General features: G+C 36.5%; 2 protein-coding genes across 2 annotated transcripts in view; both read left to right on the plus strand.

Moving 5' to 3' along the window:
• Positions 1-10,058, plus strand: part of LOC136982328 (ATP-binding cassette sub-family C member 4-like) — a 62,531-nt gene extending 52,473 nt beyond the window's left edge. Inside the window, exons 11-12 of the mRNA XM_067278803.1 lie at positions 3,925-4,075; positions 9,877-10,058. Of these exons, the coding sequence (XP_067134904.1) occupies positions 3,925-4,075; positions 9,877-10,058 (333 nt within the window). The remainder of the gene's footprint in view (positions 1-3,924; positions 4,076-9,876) is intronic.
• Positions 10,059-12,029: 1,971 nt separating this feature from the next.
• Positions 12,030-15,899, plus strand: LOC136982329 (uncharacterized). Its single transcript, XM_067278804.1, has one exon. The coding sequence runs from the start codon at positions 12,030-12,032 to the stop codon at positions 15,897-15,899; it is 3,870 nt and encodes a 1,289-aa protein (XP_067134905.1).

Below are 15,899 nucleotides of genomic sequence, written 5' to 3' on the forward strand. Positions count from 1 at the left end.
CTTTAATGGAAAGGAATGGTAACCAGCCACCCTGAAAGACGTTTTATATGTTCCTAATATATCATTCAATCTATTTTCGGTTACCCAAATGTTGGTTAAAGGATTTATTCAGACTGCCAATGCCAACACTTCAATTATCGAAACAGCCGATAAAAAGGAGCAAATAGCAGCAGCACGACTCAAAGGATTATATCAAATGATGTTCCGTAGAGAGGTCGCAGGAATGTGTATGATGGCCAACTCAATCAAAGTCTGGCACGAAAGACTGGCACATCAGAATGTGAAGTATTACAAGAGTATTTTGGACAGAAACAATATAAGATACATTGATGACTGGGACAACAACGTTTGTATTGGTTGTGTCTACGGCAAACAACATTATATCTTTCATCCAAGAAATAACAAGGTAGCGAAGGAAATATTGGATCTGATACATGTTGACTTAGGTGAAATGGACACCTTATCTCTGGGAAAGGCAAGATATTTTCTCTTATTCAAGGACGACTTTTCTCATTTTAGGACTGATTATTTTTTTTACGAACCAAGGATGAAGCCCCTGCAGCATTGGATAAATACATGAAATTAGTTGAAAATCAATTTGGAAGAAAAGTGAAAAGCCTAAGGTCTGACAACGGGACAGAAATCAAAAATTCGACTACCAGAGAGTTATTGGAGGAGCTTGGAGTTTTACATACCAGAACAAACACATACACCGCAGCAAAATGGATGAATAGAAAGTTGAGATGCGCACCATAGAAAAATCAGCTCGATCTATTTTACATGCTAGGAATTTAAGCGAGAATCTTTGGGCTGAAGCTATTAACTACGCTGTATTCACCATTAATCAAACCGGAGAAAGCTCTGTAGATGATAAAAGTCCTGCCGAACTTTGGTTTGGACGTATGGTAAACATCTCAAAACTAAGAAGTTTTGGCTGTGAATGTTGTGTTGATTGAGGATCATAAAAGGAGAAAGATGGAGAGAAAGTCTATGAAAGGAATCTTCGTCGGTATGATCTCGATTCACCCTGTTACAGAGTCTACTTGCCAGATGAAAAGGAGGTCGTCTGCTCTGACAATGTGATTTTCAATGAAAAGTCTGAAACTAAAGGAAGCATTGCCGAAGTCGAGACCTGCATGAAAGAAAAATGAACAGGAGAGAAGATAGAATATCCTGAGACTAAAGAAGAAACCGTGGAAAATTCAGATGATAGATGTTCACAAAGTCATTCACGACACATCACTTCAGAAGAAACCGATGAAGGACCAGAACAACCAGAGGAAATTTAACGAAGTTTACGAGATCGCCGAAAACTAAAAGCTCCAAATAGATTCAACGATTATGAGATGGGACTTATTCACAACTATGCCATGATAGGAAAAACCGAGGATATCTCTGTTAAGGAGGCTTTGAAGGACAAAGGATGGCATAAGGCTATGCGGAACGAGTACGACAGCCTGATCAAACTGAAGACTTGGGGCCTGGTTGAACCTCTAAAATATGCAAAACCTCTTACATGCCGATGGGTGTTACGTTGTAAACAGAATGGAAAAATGAAAGCCAGACTTGTTGTGAGGGGATTCGAGCAAAGACAAGACATTGATTATTCGGATACCTTCAGTCCCGTGGCCTGACATGCATCCATCAGACTCGTGCTCAGTCACGCAGCATCCAGTAAAGTGAAAGTAACAGCTTTTGATGTCAAGACAGCTTACCTACACGCCAATCTCAAAGAAGAGATATATATGAACCAACCAGAGGGATTCTCTGATGGGACAAAAATGTTTGCTAGCTTGAAAAGAGTCTGTACGGTTTAAAGCAAGCCGCCAAAGATTGGAACAACGAAGTCTTTGACTTTTTTCTCACGATAGGATTCGCTAATACCGACGACGACCCGTGCGTTTATTATAACAACGACAGAAGTGTGATAATAGTATTGGTCGTAGACGACGGGTTCATTGCCGCCCAAAACGAGGAGGATATTTTCAAGATTCTGAAGTTACTGAATGACAAGTTTGAAATTACTTATAAAAAGACTTTACAATCACGAATGACATACTTAGGTATGAAGATCAAAGTGTCGTCTGAGGGAATTTTTGTGAATCAACCTAATTACACAGAAAAGATTTTGAAACGATTTAGGTATGATCAAGTGAATGCCATGAATACACCGATGGAGCCAGGAATGAAAACGAATTCAGAAAATTTTTTCAATGACCAGCCACTAGAAAAACAAAATCGTTACCTCGAAGCCGTCGAAAGCTTACTTTATTTAGCAACAATTTCCCGCCCAGATATAAGCTACGCCGTCAATTATCTGAGCAGATTCAGTAATCGACTCATGAAAAGTCACTGGAAGATAATTAAAAGAATTTTTCAGTATTTAAGAGGAACTACACATTTTGGAATATTTTTTTACCGAGATCCGAAATTGATAGCATATACAGATGCAGATTACGGAGGAAACGCCAATAGTCTACATTCGACGAGTGGAGTTCTAATCATGAGAGGAGGTCCGATTGTATGGTATTCAAGAAAGCAGCGTCTCGTGGCGCACTCAACAGCTGAAGCCGAGTACTGTACGGCAGTTTCATCTATCGACGATATCTGTCGGGTACGAAGAATAGGAATTGAACTGAGATTATTAAAGAATGATGAACCACCCCGTTACTTGTCGACAATCAGTCGGCAATTCACACGCTTAAATACGCTCACCAAGGAAGGATCACCAAGGGTAAAAAGCATATTGAGATTCAGAGAAAATTTATTCAGCAGCACATTCGCACGACTGTTGAACTACAACATATTAAAAACGCCGATCAGCTTGCTGACATACTAACAAAACCTTTGAATCGTGTAATATTCGAAAAGTTACGCTGTAATATGATTAAGGAGGAGTGTTAGGGTTAATCATATTCGTCATTGTAAACCGCACTTTAGTTAGGAGCTATCTGTCCATTTGTTTTGCACGCCGGCCATCGAAAGACCGTTTGTTTATAACTCGAGACATAACCTTGTCGGTCGTTTATACATGTATATACAAAAGGTAAATTGTTTACATACTAAGTCTTGGTTCATTGTCTAATGTAATGTACACTTTTCTTGTCGGTTGTTCACGTTGGGTAGATGCTTTTTGTGTAAGATCCAAGTCGAATATACGTAAGATAATAAACGTTCTTGTTAATTTTATCCCATCTTTTGATTCGTTCACGGTTAAAAGAAATCCCCACAGATAGACATTAACGAGACGGTAGACAGAGCCGCGCGTACAGACGCACCGACTGGCTCCTGGCGAAGGCCCTTAATGGCCCGCGACTTAATCCGGGCTTTCAGGGAATCACAAAAAACAGCGATTACGGAAACTTGATCAACCAGCTTTCGGCAAAAAGGGCGAGAACACCTCAGACCCTTCGCTCCCTGGTCATACAAGCATGCTTCCTCACGTAACGCGGAAACTCTTCTGGCCCGTCTTAGAACAGACACGGCCCTATTAAACGGGTTCCTCTATTCTAGACGCTTTCGTGCCTCGCCAGACTGCTCACATTGTGGCACTCAGGAGACATCTTCCCATTTCTGGTTGACGTGCCCGCAGTATAATGAAGCCCGCCAAGATCTCGGCCGTACTCTAATGATAGACTTCACAGTCGTCCAAAATTTAACTCTCATATATTGGGCGAAAATAGACCTCTCGCTCCGACATCACGTGGAGGCCCTCGAGCGCGTCATATATTGCGCACACCGCTTCGCCTAACCGCGGAAGAGAGCGCTTCGGAGGAAAGGCGATCCGGCCAGAATCTCCGTATTAACTAACGAAAGAAAGAAAAAAAGACTTTTTAAATGCACTTGTATAATATATTTTATACATTAGTTATAAAACTTAACATCTCAAATCATTTATTATTAATTCATATTCTTTAACTTTAGGGACATTGTAATCTTATCGGCATGTGTGTCCTTCAAGCAATCCTCTGTCCTTATCTGCTTATATTGATTGCTGTCCTCTTATTAATATTCTACGCTTTATGGACGATCTTTAGCCGAGTGTTGAAAAGCGTAAAACATTTAGAAGGAAAATGTAAGTATTTCGGATATAGAACAGTTTCTTGTATTTAAGTTAATCGCGTGCAGAATAATGGCGTTTAAATTTCGTAAACAAAGTTGAAGAGACTCGGTAAACACAGCATTCAAAGTTTCCGAGTTAAATTGAAAAACAATAAAAACAATTATTTTATTTCATAAGCTAAAGAATTCCTTAAAACTAGTGTGACAAAATAATGTATTAGTTCTGTGATTACGAAAACGGTTTACTCATGTCAGGTTTTTTTGTTTTATGGTAATTGACAATTGCCAGATTATCACTTACATATAAAACAGGTTAGATCACAATTACAGTTTTAAACTGTTTATAAAAAATTTCACAGCATAATTGAAAAAAGTATAACTTGTAAGTTTTAAATTACTTCTAGTCAATTTCAAAACATAAGTTACAGTAAATATATAATTACAAATTTTCAGTTTATCATCTCGATTTTCCACGACTAGATATGAAAAAATGAATTACCCTCGATTCAAATAAACAACGTTGATTTATTTACAGAAAAAGTTATAACAAGTCACAAGCTATTCGTGAAAGTTCAGATATAATTCTTACTTATAAATATTGTACAAATTTTATTTTTCGAAATGACTAATAGCATAAATTCCTTATATCTTCGTAAACTGAAGATATAAAGAATTTTATCAATAAATTTCTCCTATTGCTAAAATGACGAGTTAAGTTATTTCAGACGTTATTATGCAGAGAACTACAGTTCCAGTTATAATGTTTTAGAATGGGCCAAAATTTCTGCATTCTATTTTTCATTCAGTCAAAAGTAATTAAAACAGTTTACGAAGTCCCATGCAATTTTTGAATGGTTACGTAACTTCAGCTTGTCGTAGTGCTGAGTAGCTTTCCGTGCGTTTGATCTCAAGCTTTAAGTACTTTGTGACAAAGGTGTCAGTGAAGATTAAATTTTGGTTTTGTTGAAGTTCTGACAGTACAAACAAAAGTTAAAATTTTAAACTTTGTGCATTTCATTTTCTCAGAGAGATTAAAACAAACAGAGAGAATAGAGCAATGTTTTCAGATTAGAATAATATTGTAAAACAAACACATCTTATTTCTGAGAGACTGTTTATTACGATGAAAAAACGTTTTTACCCACTTAAGGGGTCATCGTTAGGTTATTGATGTTAATTTAACATTTACAATAGTTCTTTTCGGATCACTAGGGAATTTAAATTCAAACTGTTTCGAACATTATGTTAAATTCAAAAATATATACAAAATAGAAACCGTCTGATTAGAATTAAACAAAATAAATATAGTGAAATAAATTACAATAAAATACATATATAAAATAAAAAATAAATATAATAATATATGATTCTACATCAACTACATGCTCTGCATTAAATTATGAGTTTTTTTTAACTATATACTTCCAAGCTGAAGGCAAAATTGTGGCATCCTTATAGTTCAAACATTTTCCAGTCAGGCTAGGTTTATATATTTCGCACTTTTCTAATGTTAACGCAAGGGTTGGTAAGTGTATTGGTGCAACGATTCTGGCATCTGCCCATTCGACTATTGACCCATCTGTTTGTGCCACCTTCGATAACGTTGTTGAGTAGTGTCTTTTATTTATGTCATACTTATGCTCCTTGATGCTTTTGTTTACGTTCCTGGTTGTGACACCCACGTACTCCTTGTTGATACCTAGTTGGTCATTCTTGTATGCCTGCTTGCTCTTCCTCCCCCTGAACGTCTATCGATTACAGTTTTCTAGAAATGCATATATATCCGGTAAATGTATTTCGAAGAAAACCAGGACCAATACGACGATTATTTAAAATTCTACACTATTTGTTCAGGAAAAGTGAAAAATCATGTTGATTTCTATCTGTGCGGTTTATTTTAAGTGGTGAGTGATTGTATTGGATTCTGCACAGCATAAAATGGGGATTGTGGAGAGACTGTCAAACACTAATTTAAGTTGCAATTTTCCATGTTTATGATTTAACAGTTGAACGAATATATATGTTGTGTTAATAGCAACTGTACCAGCGATTGTTTCAGATACTGCTAAATGAAAGTATTTACATAAATTGACATGGAATGTAATAAACTGATTTCTTGTTTGTTTACAATTTTAAACTGAAGACATTGCCGTACTCGATCTCGTTTGTATAGCCTGTCTGAGTGAATGAAATACCAAGTGTTTCAAATTATAGCCTGCTTTTTATTCTGCTGGATGTTTAATGAAACAAAATGTATTACCAATTACAGCTTTATCAGAAACTACTTAAGGCTTGAGATGCAAGCTGCTCAGCACCACAGCGAAACCAAAATTTCATTAACCTTCAAATTCTAAGTAGTATGTGTCGTGCTTTATTTTTAATTTGTTAATGAAGAAAATGTCAATAGCAATAAATTAAACCGCTACATAACTTTACAATTAAAACTATAACTATGTCTGCATAGCAGGTGAGACAATATGTCTTCTTTTCACTTTTCCGGCTATTATATATAACAGGAAATTTATGGTGATCGGACAAACAACGACCACCTCGATTTTTACATTTTTGAACTCAGGGAACCTTGGTACATTAGGAAATGCAAGAAATTGGGGAATTTCTCTGTATGTATGAATGTCAGTGCGTGCGTTCGTTAAGTCATGATTTTGTTTACTGTTTGAAATTTAATAAATCCTGTGCTTTTTGTCAAAACTCTATGAAATTTTGCAGGGTGAATTGGGTATTTGGGGATTGATGCTATTGAATTTTGTTGGTTAAATGTTAAAGTGATACGATATAAAGGGGATCGTGTATGATATCTCCAGTAGGGTCACACTGAGTGAGGATTTTACTCGCTATTAGCATTTACAATTTTTTATTAAACCTATTGCTAACTTCAAAATTAAGTATTTTTCCAATTTTATATTAGTAATAATATAAAATTTTCTAAATAAAATATTGAAATATATTGGGCACCCAATTGCTGCCGGTAAAGATGAACTAACTGTTGCTAGATATTTTCAGTAAGATTTTAAATTTCCGTACAAATAAATTATATTCCTAGATATAAGAGGAACTGGACAGGCTCGAAATGCATATTGGGAAATGAACAATATTAAATGGAATTTTCCTGGTAACTGTTCTCTGCTTCTGGTTTAATAAGTGTATATAAGTTTTTGAAAAATCTAGAATTTACTACAGTTAAGAAAATATAGAGAAAATGCAATGTAAATTAAAACTCGAAGAATTTTCGTTGTCAGTAAATTATTTGTACTTCTTATTTACCTGATATGTTAACAAGGTTTCATCGACCTTTGTACTAATTAGCAGTTGTCTCTCCATCTAAGTAAACACGCGGATCAACATTTGTTTGAATTAGACCATTTGGTTTGAGGTACAAAGTCAAACCAAATGGCATAATTTAAACAAATGTTGATCCGCGTGTTTACTTAGATGAAGAGACAACTGCTAATTAGTACTTTTTAACTAGTAGCTTTTATTTAAGTTTATTTTAGTACTTTAACTAGTAGCTTTTATTTAAGTTTATTTTAGTACTTTAACTAGTAGCTTTTATTTAAGTTTATTTTAGTACTTTAACTAGTAGCTTTTATTCAGCTATTGGCCCTCTTCCTTCACTGCTCTTCCACCTCTCTGCTCACCTCCCTCTTTATAAAAAGTCTGCCTACTAGAAAGGTGCACTTGGACAGCACAGTACTAATTTCCCTTTTCTATTTTGGAAAGCTCCGTGTATATCTTCTCCTTGACTTTGATTAATATATGTATCGAAACGGTATTGACTATCCTCGATAAACTAGCAAAACAAGGATAGTCCTCATTGTCTTGAACTTTACAGCTGAAAACACCCTTGCGGATTTGATGCTTTCAAGTTTTGGCATCCTCTCGCTAAGAGACATGATTTACACAACTACATTGTAACTGTAATTTTTTAATTGTATAGACACCCGTTTTTGTTAAAAGAGTGACATTATGGTGGACGATCACATTTTTTCAACTTTGCGTTTTCGGTAAATTCTAGAGATTTTTAAAATTTACTTTCCATTTATTTTCTGTGCATTATTAAAGATTGTTCACTTGAATTTGCTATTGTTGGCGTGTTGTTTTATTATAACACGGGCATGGTTGTTTATCTTCTCTTATTGGAGCAGCTCTTGTTAGTTCTTGTTTTTCTAAAAGATACTCAATAGCTTCTTGACATTCTGTATCGCTGTAACCTTGAACGTTATTATTAAACTTGCCTTTGGTTGCAATGATATGGTCTTACCTTTTACCTGCTTTGTGTGTTTCTAGTTTCCTGTTCTCTGCATTGATGTGTTTGTACATCAATACAGAGAATTGCAATCAATTGCATTGGTTGCAATAGAAAAAATATATATATTATAAAAACGACAATTGATAAAATTAGTCCTGTGAATGTACAGTACTTATGAAGATCGAAAGATCGAAATGCATATAATAGAAAAAAAAAACAAAAAATAACCAACAGTAATAGTTTTAAAGTATTTTTAACACCAGTTTATTGTTTACAACATTTCAACTTAAATGAAGAGTTGGGATAGCAGAAGAGATAGCTAAGATTTTATCGCAGTTTCATCACATTTTATATATTTTTATTAAAATTTCAATCTTCCATCACTAAATGTTGAAAAATCACTTGATTTTCATTGTATGCAGTAAAGACGAAAAAAAACTTATAAACTTATCTCAGATTTTTCTGAGTTTCTGTGTTTTATGGACAATAATCTTCGTCCATACAGGAGTGTGTATTTGTGTGTTTGTGAATTTTTGTGTTTGTGTTTGTTTCGACATCTATTTTGTTTAATACTTCAGAACGAGACTAATGTTAGGATAGCTATGAGACTTATGAATATAATTTTCAAATCAGAAGAGATCAGCAGTTTCAATGTACTTTCGACCGTGGATAGGCTTTTCTTTCATACAAAACTCTTTTCAACCCTTTCTCAAAGTTTTGATAATCATGAATTATAATAATAACGAGTAAAATTTCCACAAAATTCCACTTTACTCCTCGAGAGATGACCCTACTTCCTTTACTTTAATTATCAAAATTTAATAGCATCAATGCCAGTTTTTAACAAATTACCATACCAAATTTTGTTTTCTAACCCACATGAAGCATTTTTTTCAGACTAATATAAATGGTTTTAAAATAGAATCTTCTAACACATACTGCCAAACACAATTCTAAGTTTTTGCTAAATTACTTTAGCGTTTCTTAAACACAAAGATTTTTCTACGGGAAAAGTTTGTAACTCGTTCTATACTTTGTAGTAAAGATACTCGGCACCGATAATGATCCACAAGTTGAAATTCGTATAATAATGAAATGCTTTGTTTTACAAGTTGTGTCTTGTTAGCTTCAAATCAGAAGAGATCAGCAGTTTCAATGTACTTTCGACCGTGGATAGGCTTTTTCTTTCATACAAAACTCTTTTCAACCCTTTCTCAAAGTTTTGATAATCATGAATTATTGTTGTGAAAAAAGTGAAAACTGAAATCAATCACCTGACGTATTGGTGTTTTTTCTGTGAAAATGTATTACAATGTTTAGTACTTTTTGTGGTTTTTTGTTTGACATAATTTAGATAAAAGTCTTCTTTTTCAATTATTCTTTTGCTAAATAGACAAAGTTTTGCTAGCGTTTTAACTTTTATTCAATTGTGATCAGTAGTTTGTTAGATGAAGGTAAAAATGTTCTGGTACATTTTTAGAAATAATAAGTTAATAATTATTACATTTAATATATCTTCTCTTTGATAACTGACATTTTTTTGACAGTGAGAAGTCCAGTATTTTCTCATCTGAGTGTATCTCTTTACGGATTGACGACAATTAGAGCATTTAATGCTGAAAGTAAATTTAAATCTATATTTAATAAGTATCAGGATAAGCACACTGCAACGTGGTTCCTTTACGTGGCTTTAAATCGATGGCTTGCTATATACGGTCACATAATCTAAATATATATAACTCAAAGGTGACTGACTGACTGACATAGTGATCTATCAACGCACAGCTCAAACCACTAGACGGATCGGGCTGAAATTTGGCATGCAGGTAGATGTTATGACGTAGGCATCCGCTAAGAAAGGATTTTGATCAATTCTACCCCCAAGGGGATAAAATAGGGAATGAAAGTTTGTATGAAACTTTGTATGAAAGTTTGTATGAAACCGATCCGGCTGAGACTTTGCATGCATAAAGCTACTATAACGTAGGGATCCCCTAAGAAAGGATTTTGCTAAATTCCACCCCTGAGGGGATAAAATAGGGGATGAAAGTTTGTATAAATCTTCTTAGATATTCGACTGATTGAACTGAAATTAAAGATTGCAGCTACTATGACGAAGACGTCCGCTTAAATAGGATTTTGATAAATTCAACCCCCATGGAGATAAAATAAGGGATGATGGAGGATGTAAATGTATTAGTTTGAACCTATCAGTACCTAATGGAACGAATAAATTAAGACGAACAAAATAATTTTAGTTCTAAATGTTGACAATAGATGGCGTTAGTAGGTTTTGTCGGTTAGCTTTTTTTAAAATGGCTAAAGAAAATCTGAACGTTAATGGAGAAGTTGAAGAATGTACTGTCGTCCCTATTGTTGGTGACGGTGCATGTTTGTTTTGTGCTCTCTCTTATTTAATGTACGGAACACAAGATAGAGCGATGGAGGTGCGTTCAGAAATTGTCAGATATGTGGTTAATGACTGGAGAAAGTTTTCAATTATGACCCACGACAGGAATGGTGATAACTACGTAACACCTGACGAATATTTTGCTGATATGATGAAAAATGCTACTTATGGCGGATTTTGTGAGTTAATAGCAGCAGGATTAATATTCCCATTTAAGTTTGAAGTTTATAGAAACGGTCTCATATATATACGGAATCTGGATCTAACGACTATCCGGTAAGGCGATTACGATTCAGCCAAGATTTGTCCAGTGGGCATTTTGATGCCTATCTTCCCATAGCAGCACAGAAAATTACTCGGCGTCGTATGGAGGTAGCTGTAGAAGAACATGATTTTGGAATTAATACACCTTCGCAACTTAAAGTTGATAAGGGTTGTCAGGAGGTACCTGTTTTAGAGCGTGAACATTCACCTATTGTATCTTCAATAAATTATGATGAAAAATTAATAAGAAGTTTATTGTCCCAATCTGAGTCTGTGACATTAATAGAAAAAAAGAAAAACAAACGTAGGGCAAGGTTTACTAATTACACACGAAAAAATCAAATAAAAAAGGCACAAAAAAAATATGGACAGATTCTACCTGAATCCCACCGTAAAGCTGTGTCTGAATATAAGAAAAAAAACCCTGATGTACAGAGGCAAGCTGTCGCCACCTACCAGGCTGCACACCCTGAAAAACACAGGCAAGCTGTCGCCACCTACCAGGCTGCACACCCTGAAAAACACAGGCAAGCTGTCGCCACCTACCAGGCTGCACACTCTGAAAAACACAGGCAAGCTGTCGCCACCTACCAGGCTGCACACTCTGAAAAACACAGGCAAGCTGTCGCCACCTACCAGGCTGCAAACACTGAAAAACATAGGCAATCTGCTGCACTATATCAGGTCAGTAATACCGATGTGCATAGAGTGATTCAGTCACGGTATAGAGAAAATGCAATTCAGCGTGTATGGAGAAGCAAGTTGCTTTCGGGTTTGGCGTATGACCCAGATATTGCTTATGGAACTGACAGCAGTGTAGTCTTAGGTTCTATGACGTACAAGTGTCAGTGGTGTAATGCCTTGAAGTAGAAAGATGAGACACCTGGCATGTGTTGTAGCGCCGGTAAAGTACAACTTGAGCCGTTTAAACAACTGCCTGAACCACTTTACAGTCTGGTTAATGATTTACACCCAAATCATGTACACTTCATGGATAATATCCGAAAATATAATGCCTGTTTTCAAATGACTTCCTTTGGTGGAAAACAAATAAAAGAAGGCGGTTTTTCACCAACTTTTAAAGTTCAAGGACAAGTCTATCATTTAATTGGAAGTATATTACCGGAACCTGGGCAGGATGCACAGTTTCTGCAAATTTATTTCGTCGGTGAAGATGATAGAGAAGCTAATATTCGATGTTCTAAATTTCCTGATTTGAGACCAAATTTAATCAAACAATTGCAGCTTATGTTACATGAGGTGAACCCATACATAAAAGATCTAAAAACAGCCATTGATAAAATATCGCCTTCAGAGTCATTCAAGGTCGTAATACATGCAGATAAAAAACCACAAAGAGAACACAGAGGCAGATTTAATGCACCAACGGCAAATGAAGTGGCTGTTGTATTGGTAGATCAGCATTTTGACCGAAGAGACATTATTCTCGAAAGCCGAAGTAACTCACTTCAGCGTATCAGTGAGATACATCCAGCTTATGACGCGCTGCAATACCCGTTGATGTTTTGCTGGGGGGATGATGGCTATTCAATCAACATACCACAATGCGATCCCACAACTAAGTTGCCCTTGAAAAAAACAGTCTCTGCTGTAAGTTTTTATTCATACAGAATAATGATCAGAAAAGGAGAAGATAACTTTTTGGTTAAATATCGCGCTCTTTTTAGTCAATATTTGGTAGATGAATACGCAAAAATAGAAACTGAAAGACTAAACTACATAAAAAACAATCAAGCCAAATTGCGCGCAGATAATTATATTCATTTAAAAGATGCAATTGGACGGCAAGATACTGAAGCAAATCAGCTGGGACAAATGGTAGTACTTCCATCATCTTTTACTAGTGGACCAAGATACATGCACGAAAAAACGCAAGACGCCATGACCTATGTTAGACATTACGGTCGTCCCGACCTTTTTATTACTTTTACATGTAACCCACGCTGGAGTGACATAAATGAGCACTTACTTTCAGGACAAAAATCTCATGATCGATACGATATTATTTCGCGTGTCTTTCGATTAAAGGTAAAAAAGGTCATGGATTTGTTGATAAAAGGAAAAATATTCGGTGAAGTGAGATGCTATATGTATTCGACGGAATGGCAAAAGCGAGGTCTTCCGCATATTCATATACTTTTATGGCTTCAACATCGCATCACTCCGGATCAAATTGACAATATTATTTGTGCTGAAATACCTAACCCCGATCGTGATCCTGAGCTTTACGAAATTGTTAAAAGTAATATGATACATGGCCCCTGTGGAAGTTTAAACCGAAATTCTCCATGCATGAAAGATAATTCGTGCAGCAAACGTTATCCTAAGGCTCTTATTAAGGAAACTCAAACCGGTGATGATGGTTATCCGCAGTACAGGAGACGTTCTCTGGATGACGGTGGATTCTCTGTCAATATCAAGGGTGTTGCAATAGATAATCGTTGGGTGATTCCTTATAATCCAGTGCTATTAAGAACATGTAACGCTCACGTGAACGTAGAGTATTGCCATTCAGTGAAGTCAATCAAATACGTTTGCAAATATGTTAATAAAGGGTCAGATCAGGCTACGTTTACTTTAGAGAACGGGAAGGATGGGAAGGATGAAGTTACAACCTACGCAAGTGGTCGATATATAAGTTCAGCTGAAGCAGTTTGGCGAATCCTTGAATTCCCAATACATGAGCGTTTTCCACCTGTAGTGCACCTTGCTGTCCATTTTCTAAATGGACAGAGAATTTATTTTAATGAGCAGAACTTGTGCGACAAATTGAGTAGTCCTCCTACAACTACACTCCTCTCCTTTTTCGATCTGTGTAACGTGGATGACTTTGCAAAAACATTGCTATACTCGGAAGTCCCTGTGTATTACGTTTGGAACAAGCGATCGTTTCAGAGAAGGAAGAGAGGAGTGAATGTTGAAGGATGGTCAGGGGTCAAAAAAGAATACGTTCTAGGTAGGGTTTATACTGTTCATCCAAACAATACAGAATGCTACCACCTTCGAATGCTTCTACATGAGATCAGAGGCCCAATTTCATTTGAAGCGTTGAAAACTGTAGATGGTCACTTACATCCCACTTTCCAATCCGCGTGCAAGGCTCTAGGTCTACTCGAAGATGATCGGCATTTGGATTCAGCTCTTGAAGAGGCAGCACTTTGTCAAACACCGCATATGATTCGAGAGCTTTTTGCTATCATTTTATTGTTCTGCCAGGTTTCCGACCCCTTATGTCTTTGGGAAAAATACAAAGAATACCTTTCTGAAGACTTTAAAAAACAACTGGAAAGGCAAGGTGACGTGGATGTAGAGCACTCATCGGACCTGATATTTAACAAATGCCTGTCGGTATTAGAGGATGCCGTATTATCATTAGGCGGCCGTCCTCTTAAAGAGTATGGATTACCTCAGCCAATAACATCAATACATTTTGAAAATAGAGAGTACGTGAAGGAGACCAGTTACGATACAGTGGCCTTAGAAGACGCAGTAAGAAAAAATGAAGCATCCTTGAATGACGAGCAACAGGAAGTTTACAATAAAATTATCACAAGTGTAGATGCAAATGACGGTCGAATATTCTTCTTAGACGCTCCAGGTGGAACTGGTAAAACCTTCCTTATTAATTTACTTTTGGCGAAAGTAAGAAGTACTCACGGCATTGCCCTGGCTGTGGCGTCGTCCGGCATAGCTGCTACATTACTCGAAGGTGGTGGAACTGCTCATGCTACTTTTAAGTTACCACTCAATTTAATCACTGCCGAGACTCCCATTTGCAACATCTCCAAACAAAGTAATTTTGCTGAAGTTTTAAAGAGTACAAAAATAATCGTGTGGGACGAAATAACGATGGCTCATAAAGGTGGTATTGAAGCCTTAAACAGATCACTAAGGGATATAAGGGGTAATACAAAATTAATGGGTGGCGTAACAGTTTTGCTGGCCGGAGACTTTCGGCAGACTCTACCAGTCGTGCCAAAAGGAACCAGAGCTGACGAAGTAAAGTCATGCATTAAGAAATCTAATTTGTGGCCCCAGGTTAATATTCTTAAGCTCTCTAAAAATATGAGAGCACATTTGGGCGGGGATGAGTCTGCTGGTAGATTTTCAGATCTCCTTTTTAAAATCGGTAATGGTGATTTTCCATCGTTTGATGGAATGATAACCATCCCGGAAGAATTGTGCACAGTTGTTACTACGGTTCAAGAATTGCTGTCTAAAGTTTATCCAGACATTATTCATATACATGACAAGCCTATTGAATGGTTATGTGAGCGTGCCATACTTACTCCAAAGAACGATCAAGCAGCAGCTATCAACGATATCCTGCTCATGTCGTTTGAGGGCGAAGAAAAGGTCTATACTTCGATTGATACTGTGGTCAATACAGATGACGCTACTAATTACCCTGTAGAATTTTTAAATTCATTGAAACCGCCAGGTTTGCCTTATCATAAGCTTATTCTGCGTGTGGGCACTCCAATTATGTTGTTGCGAAATTTAAAACCACCAAAACTTTGTAACGGTACGAGACTGCAAGTGAAAGCGTTACATCGCAATATAGTGGAAGCCACTATATTAACTGGGTGTGCGAAAGGGGAAACTGTATTTATACCACGAATCCCATTAATACCTAATGATATCCCGTTCGAATTTAAACGATTACAGTTTCCCCTAAAAGTCTGCTTTGCCATGACAATAAACAAGTCTCAGGGGCAAACTCTCAAATTTGCGGATATTGACTTGAGAGAACATTGCTTCTCTCATGGACAGTTTTATGTTGCTTGCTCACGAGTGAGTTCACCCAATAGCTTGATAGTTTTAGCGCCTAATGACAGATTAGTTAAGAATATTGTGTACAAAGAAGTTTTGTAG

This window comes from Centruroides vittatus, unplaced genomic scaffold (genome assembly GCF_030686945.1).
Source record: "Centruroides vittatus isolate TY-2023 unplaced genomic scaffold, ASM3068694v2 contig_82, whole genome shotgun sequence".
NCBI classification, from domain to species: Eukaryota; Metazoa; Arthropoda; class Arachnida; order Scorpiones; family Buthidae; genus Centruroides; species Centruroides vittatus.

Coding starts and splice junctions, on each gene's coding strand:
- LOC136982329 (XM_067278804.1), top strand. CDS start 12,030: ATGACTTCCTTTGGTGGAAAACAAATAAAAGAAGGCGGTTTTTCACCA.